Source organism: Sus scrofa, chromosome 15 (assembly GCF_054392235.1).
Source record: "Sus scrofa isolate SSC_HxYL_T2T_F1_AM1 chromosome 15, Sscrofa_HxYL_maternal_Yorkshire_Landrace_v2.0, whole genome shotgun sequence".
Taxonomy (NCBI): Eukaryota; Metazoa; Chordata; class Mammalia; order Artiodactyla; family Suidae; genus Sus; species Sus scrofa.
This window is the reverse complement of record NC_139397.1, coordinates 92,961,021-92,986,220: the sequence shown is the minus strand read 5'-3', so window position 1 is coordinate 92,986,220 and position 25,200 is coordinate 92,961,021. Positions and strand designations below refer to the sequence as shown.

Sequence of the window (25,200 nt, the reverse complement as noted above, 5' to 3'; positions counted from 1 at the left end):
TGAAAGTATCAATATTGTTAAGATATAAATTCTCCCCAAAGTGATCTACAGATTTAACACATCACAACCAAGTTCTCAGCAGGAATTTTTCAGATACTGATTTTAATATCTTTGCTCATTAACAGCAACAAGGGCATCCCTTTTCCAGCTAAACTACAAACTCTCCTTCACTGTACCCTCAGCAGTCACCTACTTATAGGACAGTGATGTACCCGATTAAGCTAAATCACTGCCATCATATAATGAATTACCACAAAACCTTCAATGAAGTGTTCCATATCCTGTATAAGATGTAAGATGTATCACTAGGGAGTTCCTGTCATGGCTCAGTGGTAACAAGCCCTACTAGTATCCATGAGGACGCAGGTTCCATCCCTGGCCTCATTCATTGGGTTAAGGATCCGGCATTGCTGTGAGCTGTGGTGTAGGTCACATACATGGCTCAGACCCTGCATTGCTGAGGCTGTGGCACAGGCTGGCAGCTGTAGCTCCAATTCCACTCCTAGCCTGGGAACTCCCATATGCCACAGGTGTGGCCCTAAAGACACACACACACAAACACACACACACACGTATGCACACACACAAAGGTATCACTATCTGACCTTGTGGACACACACACACACACACACAAAGGTACCACTATCTGACCTTGTGGACACACACACACACACACACACACACACAAAGGTACCACTATCTGACCTTGTGGGGACACACACACACACAGGTATCACTATCGACCTTGTGGTGCCCTGCCGGGATCTACATCCTAGAGACTGCATTCACATCCGGGATCACCAGCGAAACTATTACTTGGACCTTGATGTAAGGGGCTGTCCCAAGTTCTATTAACCCCACCACTGCTGTAAAGCGCCAGAGCTTTCAGTCTTGGGTCCATTCTTCCCACCACTAGAAGATTCTGTTACCGCCTAGAGCAGACAATAAGGATGTCAGTGAAGCTACTATTATCCACCAAAGTTTTCTGTCATCTTCCATATCCCTCCTATGAAATAGGTATGAAGATAAACATTACACGTGGGCATCACCTCTTTGCATTAACCCAAGACTTTTATTATTTACATGTTCTACTGGTAAGAGCCTTAAAATTCATATTTCACCACAAATGAGGTCCAAATCCCATTAGTTAACTTAAGGTCATGGGCATACCCCCAAGCACTCCAGCTATCAGGAATGGATCTCTTCTAGCCCTTCTGAATACTCTTAAGAATCAGATTACTAGATGTATCAGGCTCCTCACTCATACATCACCTGGTTTCATCTCTCCAGTTGGTCCTTTGAGATGCTGATAGCAGTTTATGCTGCAACTTTTAAACCCTTGCTATTGAAAGTGTTGTCTGTGGATGGGCAGCATCAACATCACCTGGAAGCTTTTTAGAAATGTGGCATCTGAGACCCCATTCTAGGCTTGCTGGCCCCCAATCTATGTTTTATAAGATCCCCAGGTGATTGCTATATACATGGAAGTTTGAGTAGCACTGCCTACAATGACTTACCTATACTCTCCTGTTGGTTAACAAGCCCTTGTGAAGACCTATCCTGACCCAACAATAATCAAGGTCAGCTGTGCACTGTAGACAAGGAACAATCGCCCAATAGTCCCAATTGGGGATTCTTCCTACTGGTTGCTTTTGTTGGTCACTGAGGATTGGTTTTGAGATGAAAAGGAACTTTTTCTCCAGAATGAAGAGGATTTGCCACTCCAGAGGTAGAAAGGGTAGGCTTTATCAAACAAATGTGCTTGTTGAAAACTCTAGGCCCCTTTATAACCCTTACGTTTGTTCAAACACAAAGACATGGACTGTTCCTTTATTCCATGTTGCAAAGTATTTTACCAGAGTTAAAAGGAGAAATCCCCAGGCCAGTAACTTTTACCTGGCAAATGGTGAAGCTCTAGACATAGAACGAATCACATTTCCCCTGGTAGAAGCAACTGGACCCAACCCAACAGACAGTTCCAATATATGTGTCTTGTATTTAATTACCATCCAACAATGACCTTATACAAGTGAGTTAAGCACCTGTAATTATAACTAAACTGTACTCCAAAATAACAAATTAATATTGTTATCGTCTGTCTCCACTGAGGTAATCTTATGGTTTATCCTTTAATGTGATTAATTACATAGATTATAAAGATATTAAAAAACACTCCATTTCTAGGAAACAGCCTACTTTGCTCACAATGTATTAATTTTTTATACGCTGTTCCTTTCTGACGATATTTGGTGATTTTTTTTTTCATGTATATTCATGAGTGAGATTAGTATACACATTAATTTTTCATACCGTCCTTGACCAGTTTTGCTTTGAGGTTTTACTAACACTATGAAATGGATCTGGTGGCTTTCTCTCCTTCTGTTCTCTGAAAGTGTAAGATAGGAACGCGAATTTATGTTTTGGTAAAATTCACCTTTAACATCTCTTGTGGTGAGTGAGGTGCAGTTGTAGTACTAACTGCATTTCTCTAGTGGTTATTGATGGATTTAAATGTCAGAATCTCTTAAATCTCAGTAATATTTGTTTTTCTGGAAATAATTTCTTCTATACTCAATTTTTTGTTGTAATCTGTATTTTTAGCTTTTTTAACCTAAGTACTATTTACGTGCCCCCCCCCCTTTTTTTTTCCCTGATTAGTCCTTGCTAGAGGTTTTTTCTGGAAGAACCCTTTTTGATACAGCCTACAAAGGCTTCCTGGAGGTTACTGCCCTTAGTTTGCTGACACAGCTGTGGCTTTACCCACCTTAACAGTGTTTCCTTATTGACGTCTTTATACTTAAGCCCATGGCTTTGGTATTTCTGTTTTGCTGCTATTCTAACTTGTCATTTTCTTCAGTATTTTATCATTTTGCAAGTTATTGTGCTACTACCCATAGTTTTTATTGTACTGATTCATTTCTGTGCAAGACTTTGAGCACACAGTGTTGTTAAATTCATTATCACTCATGACTTGAAGCTGCAGTTGGAAGTGCCTGCTCTATACGGGGGCATCATGGAAAACACTGAGGGGAAAGAATGAGAAATTGTTCATAAGTCAGATTCTTCCCATACTGTAATATAGTAAGATAAATGACGTTGTTTCTCTAATTCTTTTCAGTTTTGTACTCAGAGGTACTCCACTTTGAAGGAAGTTTTTGGACGAATAGTTAGATATTTCTGTACAGTGTTATAACAATATAACTGACTTCAAAGTATGAAACCATGACCAGATACTGTGGCCTCTTATATTTGAATTGAACTTTAAAATGTCCTGGCCTCATCAGCTGTTTCCTAAAGGAATTTTTCACCATTTAAATTTTATTATAAACAGACGTCAGAAATTACATAGTTTTGAATTGAAATGTTGACAATATTCTGGGACAACTGCAGCAAATGCAGTTCTAAGCTTGCAGAAATTAACTCCTGTGTAAATACAACATTCAAGTGAACACTGTACAGTTTTACTTAAAAATCTCTTAACAAAGTGAAAGATGGCTGCCCCTGTTCCCCAATATAAATATAAATCAGCTTTTCCGAGACAAGAAAAAAAGACTAAAGTTTTGCAACAAAAATTGTCAATCTTGCACCAGGATGAAGGAACCTAGAAACACATTCCAAATTCCACATTCCAAACTCCACTAAAATGCAACCGCAAACAAAATAAAACAAAAAAAAAACCCCACAAAATATAACCTTAGTTCTGATGAGTTTTCTTTCCTTCTTATTATAGTTGGACTATTTGTAATATTGGTTCCATGAAGAAAATGTTAATAGTGGTAGTAATAACAATATACACCTATATTGTCTTTACTATGTGATTAAGTGCTGCTTTAATATATATATGAACACAGATTAGATCTCATAAATTTTTAAAAAGCTAGCAATCTTGTCTCTTGCTGTTAAAAGCTTATGGTTGGTGATTGCTTAAGAAATGTGAAGAGTGGGTGGTATGGTGGTTTGATTCTTTCCAAACATGTAAACAGAACAAAAGGTATAATAGCAGTTCAAGAATGCCAGGATTAAGCAAAACGGGAGTGCATTCTCTTTTGACATAAAAATTCTTTTTCCTTTTTTTTTTTTTTTTTTTTTTTAGGCCCACACCTGCAGCATATGGAAGTTCCCAGGCTAGAAGTCAAACCAAAGCTACAGCTGCTGGCTTTTGCAGCAGCAACACCAGATCCAAGCCACGTCTGCGACCTACACCACAGCTTGTGGCAACATCGGATCCTCAATCCACTGAGTGACGCCAGGGATCCAACCCGCATCCTCATGGATACTAGTCGGGTTTGTTTCTGCTGAGCCACAACGGGAACTCCCCATACCACATTATTTTTTCAAGTGGCTTTGACTATAACAAAATTATTATGGCCAGAAGTTAACCATATACAGTATGATGGAAAGTTACTTCAGGAAAAGCCAAACCAGCTTAACCCTGATTACCTTTCTGTTAAAACTCCCCATGTATGGCACAGCAATTAAAAATATAAACTAGGAGTTCCCGTCGTGGCGCAGTGGTTAACGAATCCGACTAGGAACCATGAGGTTGCGGGTTCAGTCCCTGCCCTTGCTCAGTGGGTTAACGATCCGGCGTTGCCGTGAGCTGTGGTGCAGGTTCCAGACGCGGCTCAGATCCCGCGTTGCTGTGGCTCTGGAGTAGGCCGGTGGCTACAGCTCCGATTCAACCCCTAGCCTGGGAACCTCCATATGCTGCGGGAGCGTCCCAAGAAATGGCAAAAAGACAAAAAAAAAAAAAAGATACAAAATTGGTTACCTGATTCCTGACTTCTACTTGGCTACACAAAGCCACAGAGGGATCCTAACACTGGCAGTACATTTCCCTGGTTCTTTATACAGAGTCCCATTATGGAACTTACCAGCTTTCAGCCCATATGTCAGGAATAGGACAGGAACCTAGCTTGGACTAGCAGGGTTTAGTTCTGACTTCCAGCTGGTACAATTAGGATCTTTTCTACATACACTGTGAAAAGTTGTTCAAAGAGCACATTAATATAACCTTTCAAAAATCACACAACAGAAGATGTACATTTATGCAATAAATCAGTCATCTGTGGATGTTTGGATAATGAATGTCCAGCATAAATCAAACTGCACAAACTCTACCGCCTGCTTTCACCACTAGAATTTCCATGGTGGAAATCTAAATTCCAAATATCTCCTCTCTTCAGAGAGATGTCATGTGAGCCACCTAGCTGTAATTTCTCAAATGTTTATAGAATGTTGACCCTTGAGGATGAAAGAGACCTTTATTTAAAAAGATAAAACATAACTATATTTTTAAAAACCTCAATTGACCCAATTTATTTTCAGAATAAGAGTTGATCCATGTTGCCACTTTGTTGCCATACACAAAACATTTTATAAAATAGGGTAGACTGCCACGTCAACAGCTCCATGTAAAAACTTCACAGTGCCACAGTGCAAGCAAGTGATCACTATTAAGTATGAAGACTCTTAAGCCAGCCAGTATTTTAAGTATAGGGCAGAATATTTTTTGCGATTCTTCCTTAAAAAATGTTGGCACATTCATTAAATGTCCAAGTTATGAAAATCACTTGGTACCCACTTCTTATCCTTCAGTAATTTACATGGCATCATATTAAATGCTGGTGGGAAAAACAGTGTAATAATCTAAAAACATTTCAGGTAGCACAATAATTTAAAACCAACTAGGAGAAAGCATCCCCCAAATATTTTAATTTTCTGTCCCTTACCACAATAACAAAGTAAAAAAGCCATTATACCTAAAAAAGAAGCTACAGGAAAAGATTTCACTTTTCCTTCGAAAACACCAGCTTAGCTCTTCAAGAGAGAAACTTTAACCTTGTGGGGGTTGTTTCTAAGTAAAAACAAAATGCGTCAGTTGTACAAATGTCTCTATTAGGAAAGAAAGTGAATACTCTGAAAAGGATTCTAAGATATTCCATCATTACAAAAAGTCTAATTTTAAGCTAAAAAAGGGTAACACATGGAACTAATATAAATCATCTACTAGTGTGTCCTGTATTTCATAAAATCCATAATTAAGGAATAGAAGGTAAAAGATTTTTTCCAGCATTTGGTCACATGAGCTAGTTAGCCCTGGGCAAATCCTACACCCCGAGTCTCAGGATCCTCATCTCTTTAAGTGAGGGTCCTGGACTGATGGCCCGCCAGCATCTCTTCCATTTTAAAAATTTATATAGAATTATTAAGCTTACACAATCCTCTTGAGAATGAGGTGTTTCAATTCAATGTATTTTCCAGATAAATTCCCCATTTAAGTAATAAAGCTGTTCTTTAAACTTTTAAAATCTTAGTTTAAAATTTATTTTCAATGTATTTCCCTGTCACCTTAAAAGATGAGGTATGACTAAACAACTTCGTCTCCTGACTTCCTGGTCTCCTGGACCAGGCAGCTAACAGTGATCAGCAAATACAGCTTGAGCCCTGACTCTAATTCCATGCAGCTTGGGGCCAGACTCTGAGTCTCAAAATGAAGATGAAACTGCTTGCTCTGTATCTCTTTGTTTTAAAGCCCAATGGAGTTATCATGACATAACAAAGTATTTGCATGCTACGTTACCATGTGAATGTGAGGGGTTTTTGTGATAAGCCCAAGGTGACTCTTTCCTGATAAAATACAGATTTTTTAACATACATATTCTTTGTCAGTACTTGAGCACTTATGGTTCTAATCCTTCAGCTACCTGACTATTCTCCTACAGTCAACGTGTCTCCTAATTACACTTTTAATTGCACCAATCTGTCTCTCCCAGTCTTAAAGTCTGACCTTTCGATAGCTGAAAACCAAAGCCTAAAGATCTGATACTTTAGCAAATGTATCATTATTACTCACTTTAAAAGCACGGTTTTCTAACTAGGTGAGGCATCGGTCTCATCTAAGAGTTTTAAAACTTGAGATTCCTGGGCTCCTGCCACAGAGTCTGATCCTTTGTCTGGAGGAAGGCCCAGAAAACTGTTTCTCAAAAGTTCCCCAGGTAATCTCAACAATCAGTACGGTTTTGGGGACTTGCTGCTTTGCCCTAAATCTCTTAATTTAGAATTTTAGCAGCTGTTTTTAGTATCAGAATTTCCCCTTGCATTAATCACAAGAGACCATGATCTTGGCTTAACTCCACAGGAAACCAATCATAATCCTTTGCAATAAAATTAAAAAATGATAAATTAACTTCAGAGTGAAGACAATGCATGTAGATGCTGAAAGATCGCTGGTTCTACAGTAACAGAGCAACTGTTTACGGCTCTAATTGTAGATAGTTGTATAAATCTGATCATCTTATTACATCTATCATTACTAAATAAAGGACGGCAGAACTCCTCTAAAACAGAAAGATGGCTAACCTAGCTAATCAGTATGAAGATGTTTCCAGCAGACATAAAAGAATTTTTTAAAAAACCACATAGCTTCCCGTAGAAACCCAAAGATTTTTCTACGCTTCTGAAATCCACTCTAAAGAGAAAGGTGAGCAAAACTAGTTGTTTAAAAATAGGTTCAATTAACTGTGAAAATATTAAGTGTAATGTAGATACGATGTTGTCCTTGAGGAGATTGAACAGGCATAAATGGAACTGACTTGCCACTTATTCTACCCAGATAGTGAACTGTGAAAACGACACATGAAGTATTTGGTATAATGTAGTTCTGAACACCATCCCTTCCAAATTTAATGCAAAAGCCACATCTGGATTTTCCAAGGGTATCAAGTGTGTCTAGGCACTGCGGAATGTTGTCATGTCTTTTGGTTCTCTGCTGGGGACACACCAGTCATCAGCCTCATGGTTGGTGTTGTAATGCTTCCAGGCAGCTTTGTTATACACTGGGAGTCTTTCTATTGAGTCTGTGGACAGAGCCTAAAAGAAAAAGCGGGACTTCAAGTTAGGCATTTTTTAAAAAGAATCCCTTATTTGAGAAAACATGCAATAGTATAAAAAGTATTACAAATTGAACAATATTTTTTTGGATCTGTATTTTACCATACACCATCTACTTGAATTCTAGCTTATTCTATTCTAAATGATGGCTGTTGTGTTTAATTTTTTTTTTCTTTTTTGGCCACCCCACGGCACATGGAGCTGGTGCCAGGGATCAGATGGAGCCACAGTTGGGACCTACATTGCAGCTATGGCAACAATGGATCCTCCTTTAACCCACTGTGCCAGGCAGGGATGGAACCTGCATCCCAGTGCTCCAGAGACATCGCCAATCCCATTGCACCACAGCAGGAACCCTAACATTTTAGAATAGAGCACATATTTGAAATAAGTTATTTACTAAGCCTATGGCAACTGCTTAATGTGTATGTTGACTGAGTTTAGGGCTTGCAGTAATTCTCCAGCCAGCCTGGAAGTTGCTGAATTGAAATATTACATAGGTATGAAAGATACCTCTTATAAAACATGACCCAGAGCAGAAGTTAGTTAATTGAAAAAGTCAGTTAACTGTAAAAGCATAAAAATTCTCATATGTACCTTAACATATGTAATTGTACAATCATTTAATGAAATCTGGGTTTGATCCTGTGCCTTCTTCTGCCATTAAAGTCATGGATTTTAGTTACAGCACATGTGATTTCGGCATCATGCACAGCTGAACTTCTGTATCAACCCTCTCATAGATACCAAAATCTGCCGATACTCAAGTCCCTTAAATAAAATGGTGCAGTATCTGCATATAATCCATACAGATCCTGCTGTATACTTAAAATCAACTCTAGATTAATTATAATAGCTAATATAAATGCTATACAAATAGTTACAATATAAATTTTATGTAAATAGTTGTGGGTATGCAGCAAATTTTGCTCTTTGGAACTTACTGGAATTTTTTTTCTGCAAATACTTCCGATTCCCATTTGGTTAGATTTGTGGATGCAAAACCAGGGGATACAGAGGGCTGACTGTAATTTCATGTTTCCAACATAGTAACACCATCAATTCACTGTTCTATTTCAGTTCTTATAAATCACTAGAACCTGAGACCAACTGTTCCTTGTCCTCTTCAAGTTAGGATGTTTTGGTAGGATCTCAACCTTTAAACTACAGGCATTCATTCCTCAAGATGTAGAAGATAATGAACTGGAAATTTCATTCCAATAATGGTAAGGAAGGTCTTTGTTGTTTTTTAACGATTTTATAAGACTTCCTGTATTCTATTTTTTTCCCAAAATGAAGCTAAAAACCTTCCACATATATATATTTTCTCTTAAATATGCCAGAACTGCCAAACTCCTGGATCTATAGACTCAAACAAAAATGTTACATTTACAGAGTTCCCGTCATGGCGCAGTGGTTAACGAATCCTACTAGGATCCATGAGGTTGTGGGTTCAATCCCTGGCCTTGCTCAGTGGGTTAAGGATCCGGGGTTGCCATGAGCTGTGGTGTAGGCCACAGATGTGGCTCGGATCCCGTGTTGCTGTGGCTCTGGTGTAGGCTGGCAGCTCCAATTCGACCCCTAGCCTGGGAACCTCCATATGCTGGGGGAGCGGCCCTAGAAAAAGCAAAAAAAAAAAAAAAAAAAGTTACATTTAATGATAAAAAGGGAAACGTGAAGACACTCTTTTTTAAGTTCTTAACAATTAAGATGGTTAAAAAAAAAAAGAAAAATTATTACCTTGAAATAATTTTTAATCTTTTCAGACAAATTTACTTTTTCTAATGTGAAGTCTTCAGCATTTCCTATAAAACAGGTGCCATCTAGTGGCCAGAACAAGAAATTAGTGTCACTGAATCAGGCACCAACAGCCCACTGCAGAACAAATCCAGTGGATTGGTGGGGCCTAGTGCTTTTCATCCCTGTGAAATACACTGATCTCTGTCTGCATAAACACATGGAATATCCCAAGCCAATAGGCTAAGTGCTTCTGCTCCCACCAGGTGAGCTATATGCTTACTAAGAGTCAAGTGTAATTGTTCCTAAATCTGTTTATGTACTTAAATCTGTCATTGTAATTTGATCAAACCCCACAAAAAAAAAAAAAAAGACCAGGGCAAGGGTTCTTTGGAAACTAAGAGGAATGCTTTGCAAAGACTCATGAAGGAGAGCCATATAAAAATTGCTGTCAAATCAGTCAGAAAACACCTGCAAGCAACTGCATAAAAATCAAAAAGGATTATGCACTTGGTTGTTTCTTTTAATTAAAGAAACCAAAACAATGCATTGTAAGAATAGCTTTTTCAAGAACGACAATCGAAACTTCAATCTGCATACCAATATACAAATAAAAGGCCTAAGCAAGTCCATCAAAAGACTGATGAATCAATGTCCACTCATGTGTTTCAGGTTAAAATTAAATCTGTAGGATAACTTTTTGATTCCCCATTTTAATCCAATTTAAAAAAATATTAACAGCCATAGTCTTGAACATTATAGTTGAGCATTTCTTTCTCATGGTCAAGGAAATCATATGTCACAATGGATGAGATCCTATGTAAAAAACCATACTCTCCTAAAACAGCACGCGGGAGAAGAAAATTTCATTACAGTTAAATATTGGCATCTTATAATCAAAAGAAGTATCATTAAGTCAAGAAGACTAAAGTTATTACCTTAATGTAGATAACTGCATCTGTCCCATAACCTTCTAGGGAGTATAACTTTAGATCTCCTTGGAAGTACTGTGCATAAAGGCGTGATATGGGCAATCCATAACCAAAACCAGCCTGTTTGATGAGAAAATGAAATTTAATTCAGAAAGCCACACACTGAAATTCATTAAGGTAAGTGCTACTGGACTATCCCAGTGCTATCAGAGCCTGCACCTAAAAGATCTGTTAATATTTAAGTATTAAAAATGAGCAAGCTGCAGCCTAGGTGAGGACTGAATTAGCTGGCTTCCCTTTGGTCATTTAAAATTCCTCATTCTTCTTTCTGTAAAATGACCAGGGGGTGTGGGGGTGGGGAGGGGTCTGGAAAAAGCATGTTGCTTTTCTTCATTGGCCTGCTCCAGAGTATCCCAATACTGCTTTCAGCAATAGCATATAAAATACGTTCTCTCTTAGAGTTCCTGGTGGCACAGAGGGTTAAAAAGCCAGCGTTGTCGTTGTTGAAGCTCAGGTCGCTGCTGTGGCACAGGTCCAATACCTGGCCTGGGAACTTTCACATGCTGTGGGAAAAAAAAGAAAAAAAAAAAAGATTTTAAAAAAATGTTCTCTCTTTCAGGAGCAAGAGTAGAAAAAGCCTGGTTGCAACCTAACAGACGTGTCTCATGACTTCCTATCCTGAATTTCCTGCCTGTGTTCTAAGTCTGGAGAGGTCCCTAACAGGTCTACTCTCTTAATTCTCACAAACAGGTCACTTTCCTGCTTAAAAATCTTCAAAGCGCCCAGCACCCACCCCAACCCTACCATCCTCAACCCACTGCCCTGAGACAAAAATCCAAGCTTCTAAAAAGCTTTCAAAAGACCCACTAAGAGCAGGTCTCGGCCTCCAACATCCCAGTCCAGCTGAACTAAATCTCCTGCTCTAAAGTTCCTCAAACAAACCATGTTATTTTTCACCTCTGTGTCTTTGTTCATTCTATTTCCAGTATCTGGAATGGCCTTCTAATTTACCTGGATAAATCCTACCAGTTCTTTAATATAAAGCAGAATACGTGGATAAATGTAGAAATGGTTGTTATCACCAACTCAGATGTTCAATGACATTCTATATCATACTTTAGTGAAGAGTGTACCTGGATTTAGGAATCAGAGTGCCATTAACAAATCCAAGCTTTGGGCTTCTTTACCTCCACCGTTTGTTACTTGACTTTTTTAACCAGCGTTTCTGTTTGCCTCTCCAAACCAACTGTCTATCCTCCACAGTTGTCCTTGCCCTGAGAGGCCGGCCTGAACTGAGATGCTGATGGATCCCCATGCCCTCTGCTTCCAGTGGGTCCAGTCAATGGGGAAGGAGTAGGAATTCAGAGGAGTCAAGTGGGACATTCAGCCCCTGTTTCCTTCCCACTGAGGCTGCTTCCTGGGCAGGCTGGACCCTTGGAGAGGAAGCAGCTACTCTGCAACTTTCCCTTCAGAGTTCTGCTGACTTCTCCTCCTCCCTTTGAGTCAGGGTGGTGACAGCTCTGCTGCTGCTAGCCTGGATTCCTGTGCTATCCCACCTCTACTTCTGTCATTTGTCTCTTTGTAGGTAAGCCTTTCTTGAATTATCATAATTTGAGCTATCTCTTTCCAGGTGGGACCCTGTCTGATACATTAACTGGTTCCAGAAGTGGTCCCAGGCAATCTGCTTGAGCAGGTGGTACCCCATGGTACCTGATATACTTCATCACCGACTCTCCAACCATCCCTGTGGACCCATGGGACTTCCCCTTTGTTGAGTTAGCAGAAGGTAAACAGCATGGGCCTGGCCTGCTGCTGCCTCTACACAGTGGCACACAGCAGCCAAAGGTGGACTGCCCTTTCACTGCAGCCTTGGTCAGGGCCAGGCCAAAGACAGGAGTGAAAGCAAAACCTACCAGTGGGCAGAACTCGAAGTGACATACCTACGGGGACTCATGGGCAGTGGCAAATAGGCTGGCTGGTCAGCGACTTAGAAAGAACGAAACTGGATAACTGATGGGAAGGTCTGGAAGAGGGAGATGTGGAAGGTCCTCTCTGAAGGGGCTTACAGGGTGAAGACACGCCATCCACGTGGCCATCAGAAGGCAAACATGTGAAGGAAGCTCTCAGTGATCGGGTAGGAAGGTGACCACTCATGGTCAGGATGCCAAGCAGCCTTTTCCCAGCTGCCCCATTGCTTGCTTACTGGTCCACTACAAAGGGGTCATGACACCAGGAAGGAGGCTCTGGAGGAGTTTAAGAACAGGCTTAACCTTGGTAAGGCTGTGTGGGTACACAGGGGAGTCTGTGCCAGGTCAAGCCTCCTGTTTTCTAAAAAAATTCACATTGATTTTGCATCCTAAACAACAACCATATGGCATTTACTTTGTGCAAAGAACTGTTCTTTGTGCAAGGCACTATAAATAGCATTTTCAAATACATTAACTCAATCTTCACAATACTTTAATTTAAAGCTGGGGAAACTGGTATTGAAAGGTCAATAACTGTCCCAAGGTTACAGCTCAGATGTACTTGAGCTCAGAATGGACCAGACAGTTTAGATTCAGTCTGGACTAGGATGCTGTGCTGCTCTCCACAAATTCTACAATGCTTATTTACTACAAAGGCAGTCTATCCCTTGTCTCTACTTAAGAATAAAATCAGAATCTAAGAAGCAGCTCATGTTGATTTGACCTTTTCTGTCCCCTGGGACACAGATGCCTACCCATATCTCACTCGAGAAGCACATTACTAGAGCAAATATTTTACTTTATTTTATTTTACTTATTTTCGCTTTTTAGGGCCGCACCCACGGCATATGGAGATTCCCAGCTAGGGGTCAAATTGGAGCTACAGCCGCCGGCCTACGCCACAGCCACAGCAACACCAGATCCAAGCCGTGTCTGTGACCTACACCACAGCTCATGGCAACGCTGGATCCTTAACCCACTGAGTGAGGCCAAGGATCAAACCCACACCTTCATGGTTCCTAGTTGGATTCGTTTCTGCTGTGCCAAGATGGGAACTCCTACAGCAATCATTTTAAAAGTTTGGTAAGACATGAACTGTGTTACAGTTGCAATTATAGAATCTGTGCTGTGCAACAAGAATATGTAACTAAATTGTGTAATGAGAATGAAGTCCTTTTAGAAACCTTCCAGGAAAAAGTCTAAAATAGACTCATCTTGCACTATATTTCATCATGTTATAGCCTGACTCCATTGTATATGCCAGAGAAGCTGTGAAGCCTGGAAGAATAGAGTTCTTCTAGAATTACAAGTGAGAGATTTGACAAAGGGCTTTTCTGGGGGTTGGAGGGCCAGGGCTGAGTCCATTCAAGAGCTAATCTTATTAAACCCGAAAAAAAGTGACTATGATCCATTAAGAAAAAGATGATCAACACAATTCTATTAATTTGACTATTTTCAGGTTGGTAATTAAACTGATCAGAGCTCTAGTCCTACTTATTGGGCCTAGAATAGGAAATCATTCTAATTACAAGTACTTGGGGAGGGGGAGAACCACTGAAGGTTAAATCAGTGTTGACCAAATACTAGTAAAGCTGGTAATTTAAGCCTCACAGTAGAGATAGTATATCACCAAGTGTGGTTTACCACAGGAAAACTACCGACACACCACTATCAAGTTTGGCAGCAAGAACTCAAACAATACTCTGTCTTATACTCTTTTCAATCAATTTTAAAAAGTATTCCAAAAGTACTTAAATTTAGAGGAAAGTTTTTTTGTTTGTGTCTAATAGCTTCCCAGCATCCTCGTGGTGAACCTCACACACACAATGGCTTCACTGATTTCTGTGGTGACCAACTTATTTTTCCACGTCACAAAAACCCACTTTGTGATGTCTTGACCACATACCAGAGGCACTGCTCGCGACGTCTCGACACGAGGCCGGGGTGCAGTGGAGTACATGTAGTTGAAGAGTCTGTCAATCTTCCTCAGAGGAACACCCCCTCCTCGGTCACTCATCTAAGGTGAGAAAGGATCAAACCCATGACCGAGGCCCAGGCACAGCAAAATACCGACGCACACGATGTCCCAGTTAACTGCTGGCTGAAGAGCTCTGCTTTTCAAAACGAATACCAAGCAATCCAAGTTGCAAATGGGAAACCTTTCCCGCAGTGCTGGACCTTCACGCCTTTAGTATGTAGCATTCTAAGACCTAATGAACTCCACTGTAACATAAATCCAGTGCTGTAGCTTTGTGACATGACTGTGATCACACTAATGCCGTTCAGCGCACAACGGGGCCTAAGCGAAGCCTATCTTGGCTGTGACAATAAATCCGTAATTCCTTTCTGGCAGGCGGTTTGGCAACCAGATTAAAAATGCGTGCACCCTGTGACCCAACAAGGTTTATCCTGAGAAAATAATCAAAGTATGCAGGGTATGTATGAGAAAATCCATCACAGCACTATGTGCAACAGCTAAAACTAAACAGCTAAAATCACCTAAATAGCAGGCTATTTAAGTAAACTAACATACGGTGTGAAAGAGAATACTACGTCGCCATTAAAGAGCACGCAAAACTAGATTAGACAAGAGATGTTCACAAAATATTAAGTAGCAAAAAGATATGGAGAAAAAAGATTTTTTAATTAAAAAATTAAAATTTTGATAAGATATAGAGAAGCATTTATAACAATCTAGTTCTATAAAAATTATAAAGTCTGTAATGAAATACTATTTTATTGTCAATGGCATTATGACTGCCTTCTTTTTGGGTTTTTAGTTTTCTCAATCTTTTTCACAATTACCTCTATTATGGAAAAACAGTGTAACTTTCCTTTTTCAGGTAGGACAAAACAGAACCATTTCATTGTGTTTTAGAGTCTCATCTACAAGTCAGTTCAGAGCATAGCCTCCTGGACAACTTTCTGGTGAGTTATAAGGTCCACGGGTCTTTACATTGTTCTTACATCACTCTCCTGTCTATGTCATTATGTCACCTCATATCACACGGTACACTGAGTTTAGTGATTTATTTAGATTGTCTTCATCATGTCTTCCTTCGTTTAACAGGGACTTATTTTCCTATTATAACAGCTTAGCTTACAATCTATAGCCATTTTCCTTTGTCTCAAAATCTAAATTGATTCTATCTATAATATTAACATGGTTGTCATATACAAACAAATCTGCTTTTAACATAGGTATATAGATAAAAACAGTACTGAACATATATTAAAAAGTCAATAGTTTGAACGGCTTATAGTTGAGGTTTTTACATAGTTTCTAAAAATTGTTATATATAACTTTCACAATGAAAATTCAGAGCTATTAATTTTTAAGGTAAAAATCTGCTCTGAAAAAACATCTGAACACTTTCCTCTTGTACATCTACTAATTAGATAATTCTAGTATGAAAATATACAAGGGCCTTATTAAGAACTTATATGTAGCATTATGCTTGGAAATTGTTTTTGGCTATGAATTCAAAGCTGTGTGAAGAGATTTATTTTAGTAAGATGAATAAAGGGCTTGCTCTGGATAGTTTCTGAGATTCATCATTTGTTAATTATTCATCCTTTAATTTAATGCTCTGCTGCACATTCACTGGTAACATGAGTCAGAAGTACAGCTCTATAAATATCAAAGAAACAACATATTAGAATAGATAATAAGATTAAAAAAAGGTACACTTCAATAAATATTTCCTGGTTTTCCTTAACCTTTTGGCCAGAAAGACCACAGCAGTCCAGCAGGTCTGAAACACGAAGTGATTTTTAGCCCCAGGCTGGTCTGATAAAAGCAGACAGTGGAACAGAAAGGCCAGAGGTGCCCCTGAGAAATGTCATCTCGCCAGAGGTGAAGGAGTAATCTAGGCCATAGGAACACAGTTAAAAATGGATAAAGAAACTTCTGCTTTATAGCCAAAACCAAAATAAACTAGACCCAGTATATTTTTACAATGGTGAAGCTAGAGGACTGTAGCAGATATTATATTAGAGAATCTGAGTTCTTTGGGAAAAGGAAAGGAGGGAATAATGAGAGAAAGAGACAGATGTTTCCTCTGTATATATTTAAGACAAGAATGACACTCTGATGACAAATAAATTCAGAGATGTGGAAATGAAACACAAAATTCCTGACTAACATTACTTGGGAAAAAAAAACTTAGAATCATCACAACATAAGCCTATGTCAAGGAAAAAGAAAAAGATTATGAAAGAGACGGGTGATATGGAGTAACAGCAATAGAAAGTTTGAAGAAGAGAATTTTGCCAATTATTTTTAAAGCTTTCTCCTCACTGCATCTCAATGTCATCTAACTGAAAGCTGCCGTCCCCAACATCCTGTTTCCCATGACACTGGGCTCCCTGTGATAATATATGTGGATTTTCAGGTCCAAGGGAAATGAACCACTACTAACTTGATGACAGCTCTGAAGGCAGGAAATTTACTAACCCTGAACTCACCCAGAGCTCCTGAAATTTCTTATTCAACAGTTCTTTCAAGGTCAGGTTTGTAAAATCACCAACAGAGAATGAACCAAGACATTTAAAGTTTAATTTAAAAGACATGGGGCTATAACACTTAAGTTATTTAATGAATATAGACAAAACACCAAATCTGAAAGAGCAGCTATACTTGTAAGACAGAAAAAAAAAAAAACAATTCCTTCACAAGACTCTAACAGAGACAATAAAAAGTCAGACCTAATTAAACTTCAAAGTTTCTGCACAGCAAAGGAACCTCTAAACAAAACGAAAAGACAACCCACAGAAAGGGAGAAAATATTTGCAAATGAAGTGACTGACAAGGGATTAATCTCCAAAATTTATAAACACCTCCTGCAGCTCAATACCAAAAAAACAAACAACCTCATCAAAAAATGGGCAGAAGATCTAAATAGACAATTCTCCAAAGAAGACATACGGATGGCAAAAAAACACATGAAAAGATGTTCAACAACACTAATTATTAGACAAATGCAAATCAAAACTACTATGAGGTACCACCTTACACCAGCCAGATGGCTGTAATCAGAAAGTCTACAACTGTATAGCACAGGGAACTACGTCTAGTCACTTATGATGGAGCATGATAATGTGAGAAAAAAGAATCTATACCAGTATGTGTAACTGGGTCACCATGCTGTACAGTAGAAAATTGACAGAACACTGTAAACCAGCTATATTGAAAAAAATAAAAATTATATAAAAATGAAAAACAGAACTATAGAAATAAAAACTCAATAAAAGTAAAGGTAACCCCTCCCCCCCCAAAAAAGTCTACAACCAATAAATGTTGGAGAGGGTGTAGAGAAAAGGGAACCCTATTACACTGTTACTGGAAATGTAAATTGGTGCAACCACTATGGAAAACAGTATGGAGATTCCTCAGAAAACCAAAAACAGAATTACCATATGATCCAGCAATCCCATTCCTGGGCAACTACCAAAGAAAACCATGACTTGAAAAGATACATGTACTCCAATGTTCATTGTAGCACTCTATACAATAGCCAAGATATGCAAACAACCTAAACGCCCATCGACACTGGAGTAGATAAAGAAGATGTGGTACATATACACAATGGAATATTGCTCAGCCATTAAAAGGAAAGAAATAACAGCATTTGCGGCAACATGGATGAACCCAGAAATTATCATGCTGAGTGAAGTTAGTCAGACAGTGAGACACCAACATTATATGCTATCACTTACAAATGGAATCTAAAAAAAGGAAACAATGAACTTCTTTGCAGAACAGATAGTGACTCACAGACTTTGAAAAACTTATGGTTTCCAAAGGAGACAGGTTGATGGGCTGGGGGTTTGGGATGGAAATGCTATAAAATTGGTTTGTGGTGATTGTTGTAAAACTATAAATGTAATAAAAAAGATTCTTAACAGAGGGATAAAAGTTAAAACTCAATAATTTGAACAACCTAAAAGAATGGGGGAAACAAAAACAGGCCTTGATCCTGAAAGTCTAAAGTAAGTGATGAGGATGAAAACTACTGAAGAAAATTAAAGCAAGCTCTTAACATGTAAAATGCTAACTAGAGTAGATGCAGTCATGGATGCAGATGTGAGGAGGCAGAGCCTAATACAGGGAAGGGTTTTTATAGAAGCTTCTGGAACAGTCTGTTTAACATTTGAGCCTTTTTTTAAAACAGCTTTACTGAAATATAATTCACATAGCATAAATTCACCAATTTAAAGTATACAACTCAATGGTTTTTAATATACAGGCATACCTCAGAGACAGACTGAGTTCAGTTCCAGACACCAGAGTAAAGAAAATACTGCAAAAAAGTGAGTCACTTGAATTTTTTGGTTTCTTAGTGCCTATAAAAGTTATATGTACATGTATACTTTCATCTATTAAGAGTGATAGCATTGTGTAAAGTACAGACATTAACTGAAAAATACACCAAAAATTGTAATAGTAATATCAAAGATTCCTGACCATTCTAGCAAATATAATAGCCCATGAGCCTTCAATATTCAAAAAAAATGCAATATCCACAAAGTACTATAAAACGAGGTATGTCTATACTCACAGGTATGTACAACCACCACCATGGTCAATTTTAGAGTATTTTCATTACTGCAAAAAATCTTGGACTCTTTTTTTTTTTTTTTTTTTTTTTTTACTTTTTGTCTTTTTAGAGCTGCACCCGTGGCACATGGAGGTTCCGAGGCTAAGGGTCAAATCGGACCTACAGCCACTGGCCTACACCACAGCCAAAGCAACGTGGGATTCAAGCTACATTTACGACCTACACCACAGCTCATGGCCACACCAGATCCCCAACCCACTGAGCAAAGCTAGGAATCAAACTCATGTCCCCATGGATGCTAGTCGGACCTCCTGGACTCTTTATTGATTACTCCCCTAAGCAACCACTCATCTATCTCTTGCCCCTACGTATTTGTCTATTGTGGACATTTCATATAAATGGCATCATATGTGGCCTTTTGCAATTAGTTTCTTTCACTTAGCATATTGTGTTCAATGTTGTAGCATCCAGTTGCAGCATATACCAATACCTCATTTCTTTTATGGCTAAATAATATTCTACTGCATGGACATATCACATTTTGTTGATCTAGTCATCAGCTGATAAAAACCTGGGTTGTTCCTAGCTTTTGGCTATTGTGAATAATGTTGTTATGAACATTCATGTCTAAGTTTTTCCTTAAATACCTGTTTTCAGTCCTTTGAGATTATATACCTAGAGTGGAACTGCTGGGCTATCATGAGCCTTTCTTTACAGCAGAGAGAGACTCCCTAAGGAAAGCCTGTCCACCAGCACAGAATGAGTCTGCTGAATGTCTAAGAGCTCAGTGAACTGTGATCCATGCAGTGATGGATAAATACAAGTAGGGGTAAGCAGCTGCAGACCAGCATGCTAAAGCATATGAAACAGAAGTAGAAAAGGGTGTGAGAAAGACCATGCTGCAGCACAACTGAAGCCCTAAAGCAGAGCCATGTGGGACTTATTTTGAATCAAATAAACCTTAAAAGAATAATGAAAATTAAAACAAATAAATAAATTGGGACCTAATTAAACTTCAAAGCTCCTGCACAACAAAGAAAACCCTTTTAAAAAAACTGAAGACAACTCACTTTAGAATGGGAGAAAATCTTTGCAAACAAAGCAACCGACAAGGGATTAATCTCCAAAATATACAAACAGCTCATGCAGCTCAGTATCAGAAAAACAAGCAACCCCATCAAAAAAAAAAAAAAAAAAAAAAAAAAAGGGCAGAAGATGAGTTCCCATCTTGGCTCAGCGTAAGCGAATCCTACTGGGAACCATGAGGTTGTGGGTTTGATCCCTGGCCTCACTTAGTGGGTTAAAGATCTGGAGTTGCTGTGGCTCTGGCATAGGCCGGCGGCTACAGCTCCAATTAGATCCCTAGCCTGGGAACCTCCATATGCCATGGGTGCGGCCCTAAAAAGAAAAAAAAAAAAAAATGGGCAGAAGATCTAAATAGACATTTCTCCAAAGACAGACAGATGGCCAAAAAAAGCACATGAAAAGATGTTCAACATCACTAATTATTAGAGAAATGCAAATCAAAACTAAAATGAGGTATCACCTCACTCCAGTCAGAATGACTATCATCAAAAAGTCTATAAACAATAAGTGCTGGAGCAGGTGTGGAGAAAAGGGATCCCTCCTACACTGTTGCTGGGAATGTAAGCTGGTACAATCACTATGGAAAACAGTATGGAGGTTCCTTAAAAAACTAAATATAGAACTACCATATGACCCGGAAATCTCACTCCTGGGCATACATCTGGAGAAAACCATAATTTGAAAAGATATGTGCACCCCAATGTTCACTGCTCCACTATTTACAATAGCCAAGACATGGAAGCAACCTAAATGTCCACTGACAGAGGAATGGATAAAGAAGATGTGGTACATATACACAATGGAATACTACTCACCCACAGATAAGACTGAAATAAGGCCATTTGCAGCAACATGGATGCAACTAGAGTTTATCATAATAAGTGAAGTAAGTGAGACAGAGGAGGACAAATACCATACGATATCACTTACATGTGGAATCTAATAAAAATGATACAAAATAACTCGTTTAATGAAACAATAGATTTCAAAATCAAACAGGGTTACCAAAGCAAAACCTGTTGTGGGGAGGATGGGATCATTGCATACACACTACTATATATAAGAGAGAACTAACAAGGACCTACTGTATATAGCACAGAAAGTTCTACTCAATGTTCTGTAATAACCTATATGAGAAAAAATGTATATATGTACAACTGATTCACTTTACTGTACACCTGAAACTAATACAACATTGTAAATCAATTATACTCTAATAAAATTTAAAAAAGAAGACCTTAGCAGGCAAGTAGCTGACATATAACTAACCAAAAAATAGACACACATTAGCATCTGGGCTGGAAAAAAGTGACACCTTCACATTCGTTTTTCAGGCAACAGATGATTCTTGCCATATGTTTATTTGTGCCTCATTCTTTTACATGAATAGCCAAAAGGGATAAATAGAAAAAAAAAATCAGAGGAAACAGTACAGAGAGCTGAGGCATATTAACTTTAAAAAAAAGACACCGAATATTACTATCCTCAGAGTGATAAAAGAAGGTAAAGCCAGAAGAGAATACTATAGAAAAGGAATAATGTTCCCAGAAATTTATAATAGGGTGATGGAGGTAAAAATTCAGTAGAAGAACTGGAAATTCAAAATCAAGGAAATCTCAGAAAGATGGGATTAAGATGGTAGAGGAAAAGGACTAGAGCTCACCTTCTCTCATGAAAACAAAAATCACAACCAACTCCTGAACAACCATCAACAAAATAGAGTGGAAACTATGAAAAAAGATATCCTATACCAAACGACAAAGAAGCCATATCAAGATGCTAAGAGGGGTGCCTATGTGATATACGCAATCCCATACCTGCTGAGTGGGCAACCACAGACTGGAAAGGCTTGCCCAAAGGAATGAGAGTTCCAAGTCTCATGTCAGGTGCCCACGCCTGAGGGCCTGGTCTTGGGAGGAGGAATCCCAGGAGCATCTGGCATTGAAGGCCAGCAGGGCTTGTGTGCAGGAGCTCCACAGGACTGCAGAAACAGAGACTCTACTCTTGAAGGGCACACACAGGCTTTCATGTGCACTGCATCCCAGAGCAGAGACTCCATAAGAATCTGGATCAAACCTACCTGGAGGCCTTAGAGGATTTCCTGAGAAAACAGAGGCAACTGTGGGGGAAGGACATGGGAGGCAGAGGCCTCGGAAATAATCATTGGCATGAACTCCCCTGGAGGTGGCCATTTTGGAAAAATCTGGCACCACCCATCAGGGCTGAGAGGCCCCAGGACAAACAATAAACAGGGTGGGAACACATACCTGCCCACCAGCAAATAGGCTGCCTAAAGACGTGGGAAGCACACAGCCACCTCTAATCACACCCAGAGACAAAGCCCCACCCACTACAGGATAAGAATCAGCTCTGCCTGCCAGTGAGCAGGCACCAGTCCCTAGTCCCTGTACCAACTTCAGCCATAAGCAGGCAGACATAGGAAGCAAGAGAAGCTACAACCCTACTGCCTACAACAAGGTGACCACACAAAAAATCTATACAAAATGAAAAGGCAGAGAATTATGACCCAGAGAAAGCAACAAGAAAAAAACCCAGAAAAATAGCTAAGAGATCTGGAGACTAGCAACCTCCATGAAAAAGACTTTAGACTAGTGATAGTAAAGATGATTCAAGATCTTGGAAATAAACTGGAGGCAAAGATTGATAAATTACAAGAAACACTATAAGATTTTTTTTTTTTTTTTTTTTTTTTGTCTTTTTGCTATTTCTTTGGGCTGCTCCCGCGGCATATGGAGGTTCCCAGGCTAGGGGTCCAATCGGAGCTGTAGCCGCCAGCCTACGCCAGAGCCACAGCAACGCGGGATCCGAGCCGCGTCTGCAACCTACACAACAGCTCACGGCAACGCCGGATCCTTAACCCACTGAGCAAGGGCAGGGACCGAACCCGCAACCTCATGGTTCCTAGTCGGATTCGTTAACCACTGCGCCACGACAGGAACTCCCGAAACACTATAAGATTTAAAGATTAAGCATGCAGAGATGCAAAATACAATCACTGAAAAAACTTAAAAACAAAAAAACCCTCACTAGAAGGAACCAACAGCAGAATACAAGAGGCAGAAAAACAAGTAAGCAAGGTGGAAGACAGACTGGTGAAAATCACTAACATGGAACAGAAAAGTGAAAAAAGATTGCAAAGTTATGAAGACAATCTAAGAGAACTCTGGGATAACTTTAAATGCATCGACATCCAAATTACAGGGGTGGCAGAAGGAGAAGAGAGAAAGGAACAGAGCAAATATCTGAAGAGGTAATAGCTGAAAACTTCCCTAACATGGGAGAGGAATCACTCACTCAAATCCAGGAAGCACAACGAGTACCATGTAAAATAAAACCAAGGAGGAACACCCTGAGATGCATATCAGTCAAACTGACCAAAATTAAAGACAAAGAGAAAATATTGAAAGCAGCCAGGAAAAAGAAACAAATAACATACAAGGAAAACCCAATAAGATTCCTGAACTGATTTTTCAGCAGGAACTCTGCAGGCCAGAGGGAGTACCACAATATACTTAAAGTGATGAAAGGGAAAAAACCTCCAACCATGATTACTCTACCCAGCAAGGCTCTCATTCAGATTTGAAGGAGAAATCGAAAGCTTTACAGACAAGCAAAAGCTAAGACAATTCAGCACCACTAAACAGGCTTAAAACAAATACTTTTTGTTTTAAAGGAACTTTTAAAACTTTTAAAACTTTTTTAAACAGGAACTTTTCTAGGTGGAAAAGCCCACAACTAAAACCAAGAAAATTACAAATGATAAGGTTCACTGGTAAAGGCATATATATAGTAAAGGTGGGAACTCATCTATACATAAATATGCTACCAAACCCAGAAATCATGAGAAGAGCAGGGTACAAATGCAGGATACAGGAGATACATTTGAAATTAAGAGACCAGAAACTTAAAACAATCTTTTATATATACAAACTCCTATATCTAAATTTCATGGTAACTGCAAACCAAAAATTTACGATACACACACAAATAAGAAAAAGCAATCCAAACACAATGCTAAAGATAGTCATCAAAACACAAGAGAACAAAAGAAGGGAGGAAAAAAGATCAACAAAAACAAATCCAAAACAATTAACAAAATGGCAATAAGACCATATATATCAATAATTACCTTAAATGTAAATGGACTAAATGCTCTGACCGAAAGACACAGACTGGCTGAACAGATACAAAAGCAGGACCCATGTATATTGCTGTCTTCAAGAGACCCACTTCAGTTCTAGGAATACATACCAACTGAAAGTGAGAGGATGGAAGAAAATACTCCAGGCAAACAGAAACCAAAAGAAAGCTGGAGTATCAATACTCACATCAGACAAAATAGACCTTAAAGAATAAAGACAAAGAAGGACATTACTTAATGATCCATTAAGGATCAATCCAAGAAGAAGATATAATAATTGTAAATATATACGCATCCAACATAGGATCATCTCAATATATAAGACAACTACTAACAGCCTTAAAAGGAGAAATCAACAATAACACAATAATATCGGGAGACTTTAATACTCCACTTACAGCAATGGACAGATCATCTAGACTGAAAATCAACAAGGAAACACAGGCCTTAAATGATGAATCAGACCACACTGACTCAACAGATATTTATAGAACATTCCATTGGAAAGCAGCAGAATACACATTCTTCTCAAGCACATACTCAACATTCTCAAGGAAAGATCACATTCTGGGCCAAAAATCAAGCCTTGGTAAATTTAAGAAAATTGAAATCATATTAAGCATCTTTTCTGACCACAACACTATGAGACTGTAAATCAACAAGAAAAAAAGCTGCAAAAAACAACCATGTGGAGACTAAACAAGTGCTACCAAACCAATGGATCACTGAAGAAATCAAAGAGGAAATTAAAAAAACACCTGGAAGCAAGTGACAACAAAGACACAATGATCCAGAGTTCCCGTTGTAGCACAGCAGAAGCAAATCCAACTAGGAACCATGGGGTTGCGGGTTTGATCCCTGGC

General features: G+C 39.0%; 1 protein-coding gene and 2 long non-coding RNA genes across 21 annotated transcripts in view; 2 read left to right on the top strand and 1 right to left on the bottom strand.

Annotated features, from left to right (window-relative positions):
* Positions 1-9,540, top strand: part of LOC110256990 (uncharacterized) — a 127,182-nt gene extending 117,642 nt beyond the window's left edge. For 8 of the 9 annotated variants that reach the window (XR_014829560.1, XR_014829566.1, XR_014829559.1 and 5 more), the window contains one exon: positions 8,974-9,119. This is a non-coding gene — a long non-coding RNA (uncharacterized LOC110256990). Of the gene's footprint in view, positions 1-8,973 lie in introns of all 9 variants that reach the window. The other variant, XR_014829563.1, reaches the window with a different exon arrangement.
* Positions 5,293-25,200, bottom strand: part of PDK1 (pyruvate dehydrogenase kinase 1) — a 42,465-nt gene continuing 22,557 nt past the window's right edge. For 2 of the 4 annotated variants that reach the window (XR_014828750.1, XM_021074572.2), the window contains 2 exons: positions 10,569-10,682; positions 5,293-7,872 (listed from right to left, as the gene is read on the bottom strand). Coding sequence is in view for 2 of the 4 variants with exons in the window: in XM_021074572.2 (XP_020930231.1) it covers positions 7,732-7,872; positions 10,569-10,682 (255 nt within the window). In the remaining 2 variants the exon portion in view is untranslated. Of the gene's footprint in view, positions 7,873-10,568; positions 10,683-14,435; positions 14,547-25,200 lie in introns of all 4 variants that reach the window. The other 2 variants (XR_014828749.1, NM_001159608.1) reach the window with 2 other exon arrangements.
* The window catches only part of LOC106508120 (uncharacterized), a 34,321-nt gene continuing 19,727 nt past the window's right edge, over positions 10,607-25,200 (top strand). For 2 of the 8 annotated variants that reach the window (XR_014829571.1, XR_014829569.1), the window contains exons 1-4: positions 10,607-10,739; positions 11,182-11,285; positions 12,193-12,836; positions 15,373-15,457. This is a non-coding gene — a long non-coding RNA (uncharacterized LOC106508120). Of the gene's footprint in view, positions 10,740-11,181; positions 11,313-11,825; positions 12,148-12,192; positions 13,753-14,319; positions 14,965-15,372; positions 15,458-25,200 lie in introns of those variants that run through there. The other 6 variants (XR_014829575.1, XR_014829574.1, XR_014829573.1 and 3 more) reach the window with 5 other exon arrangements.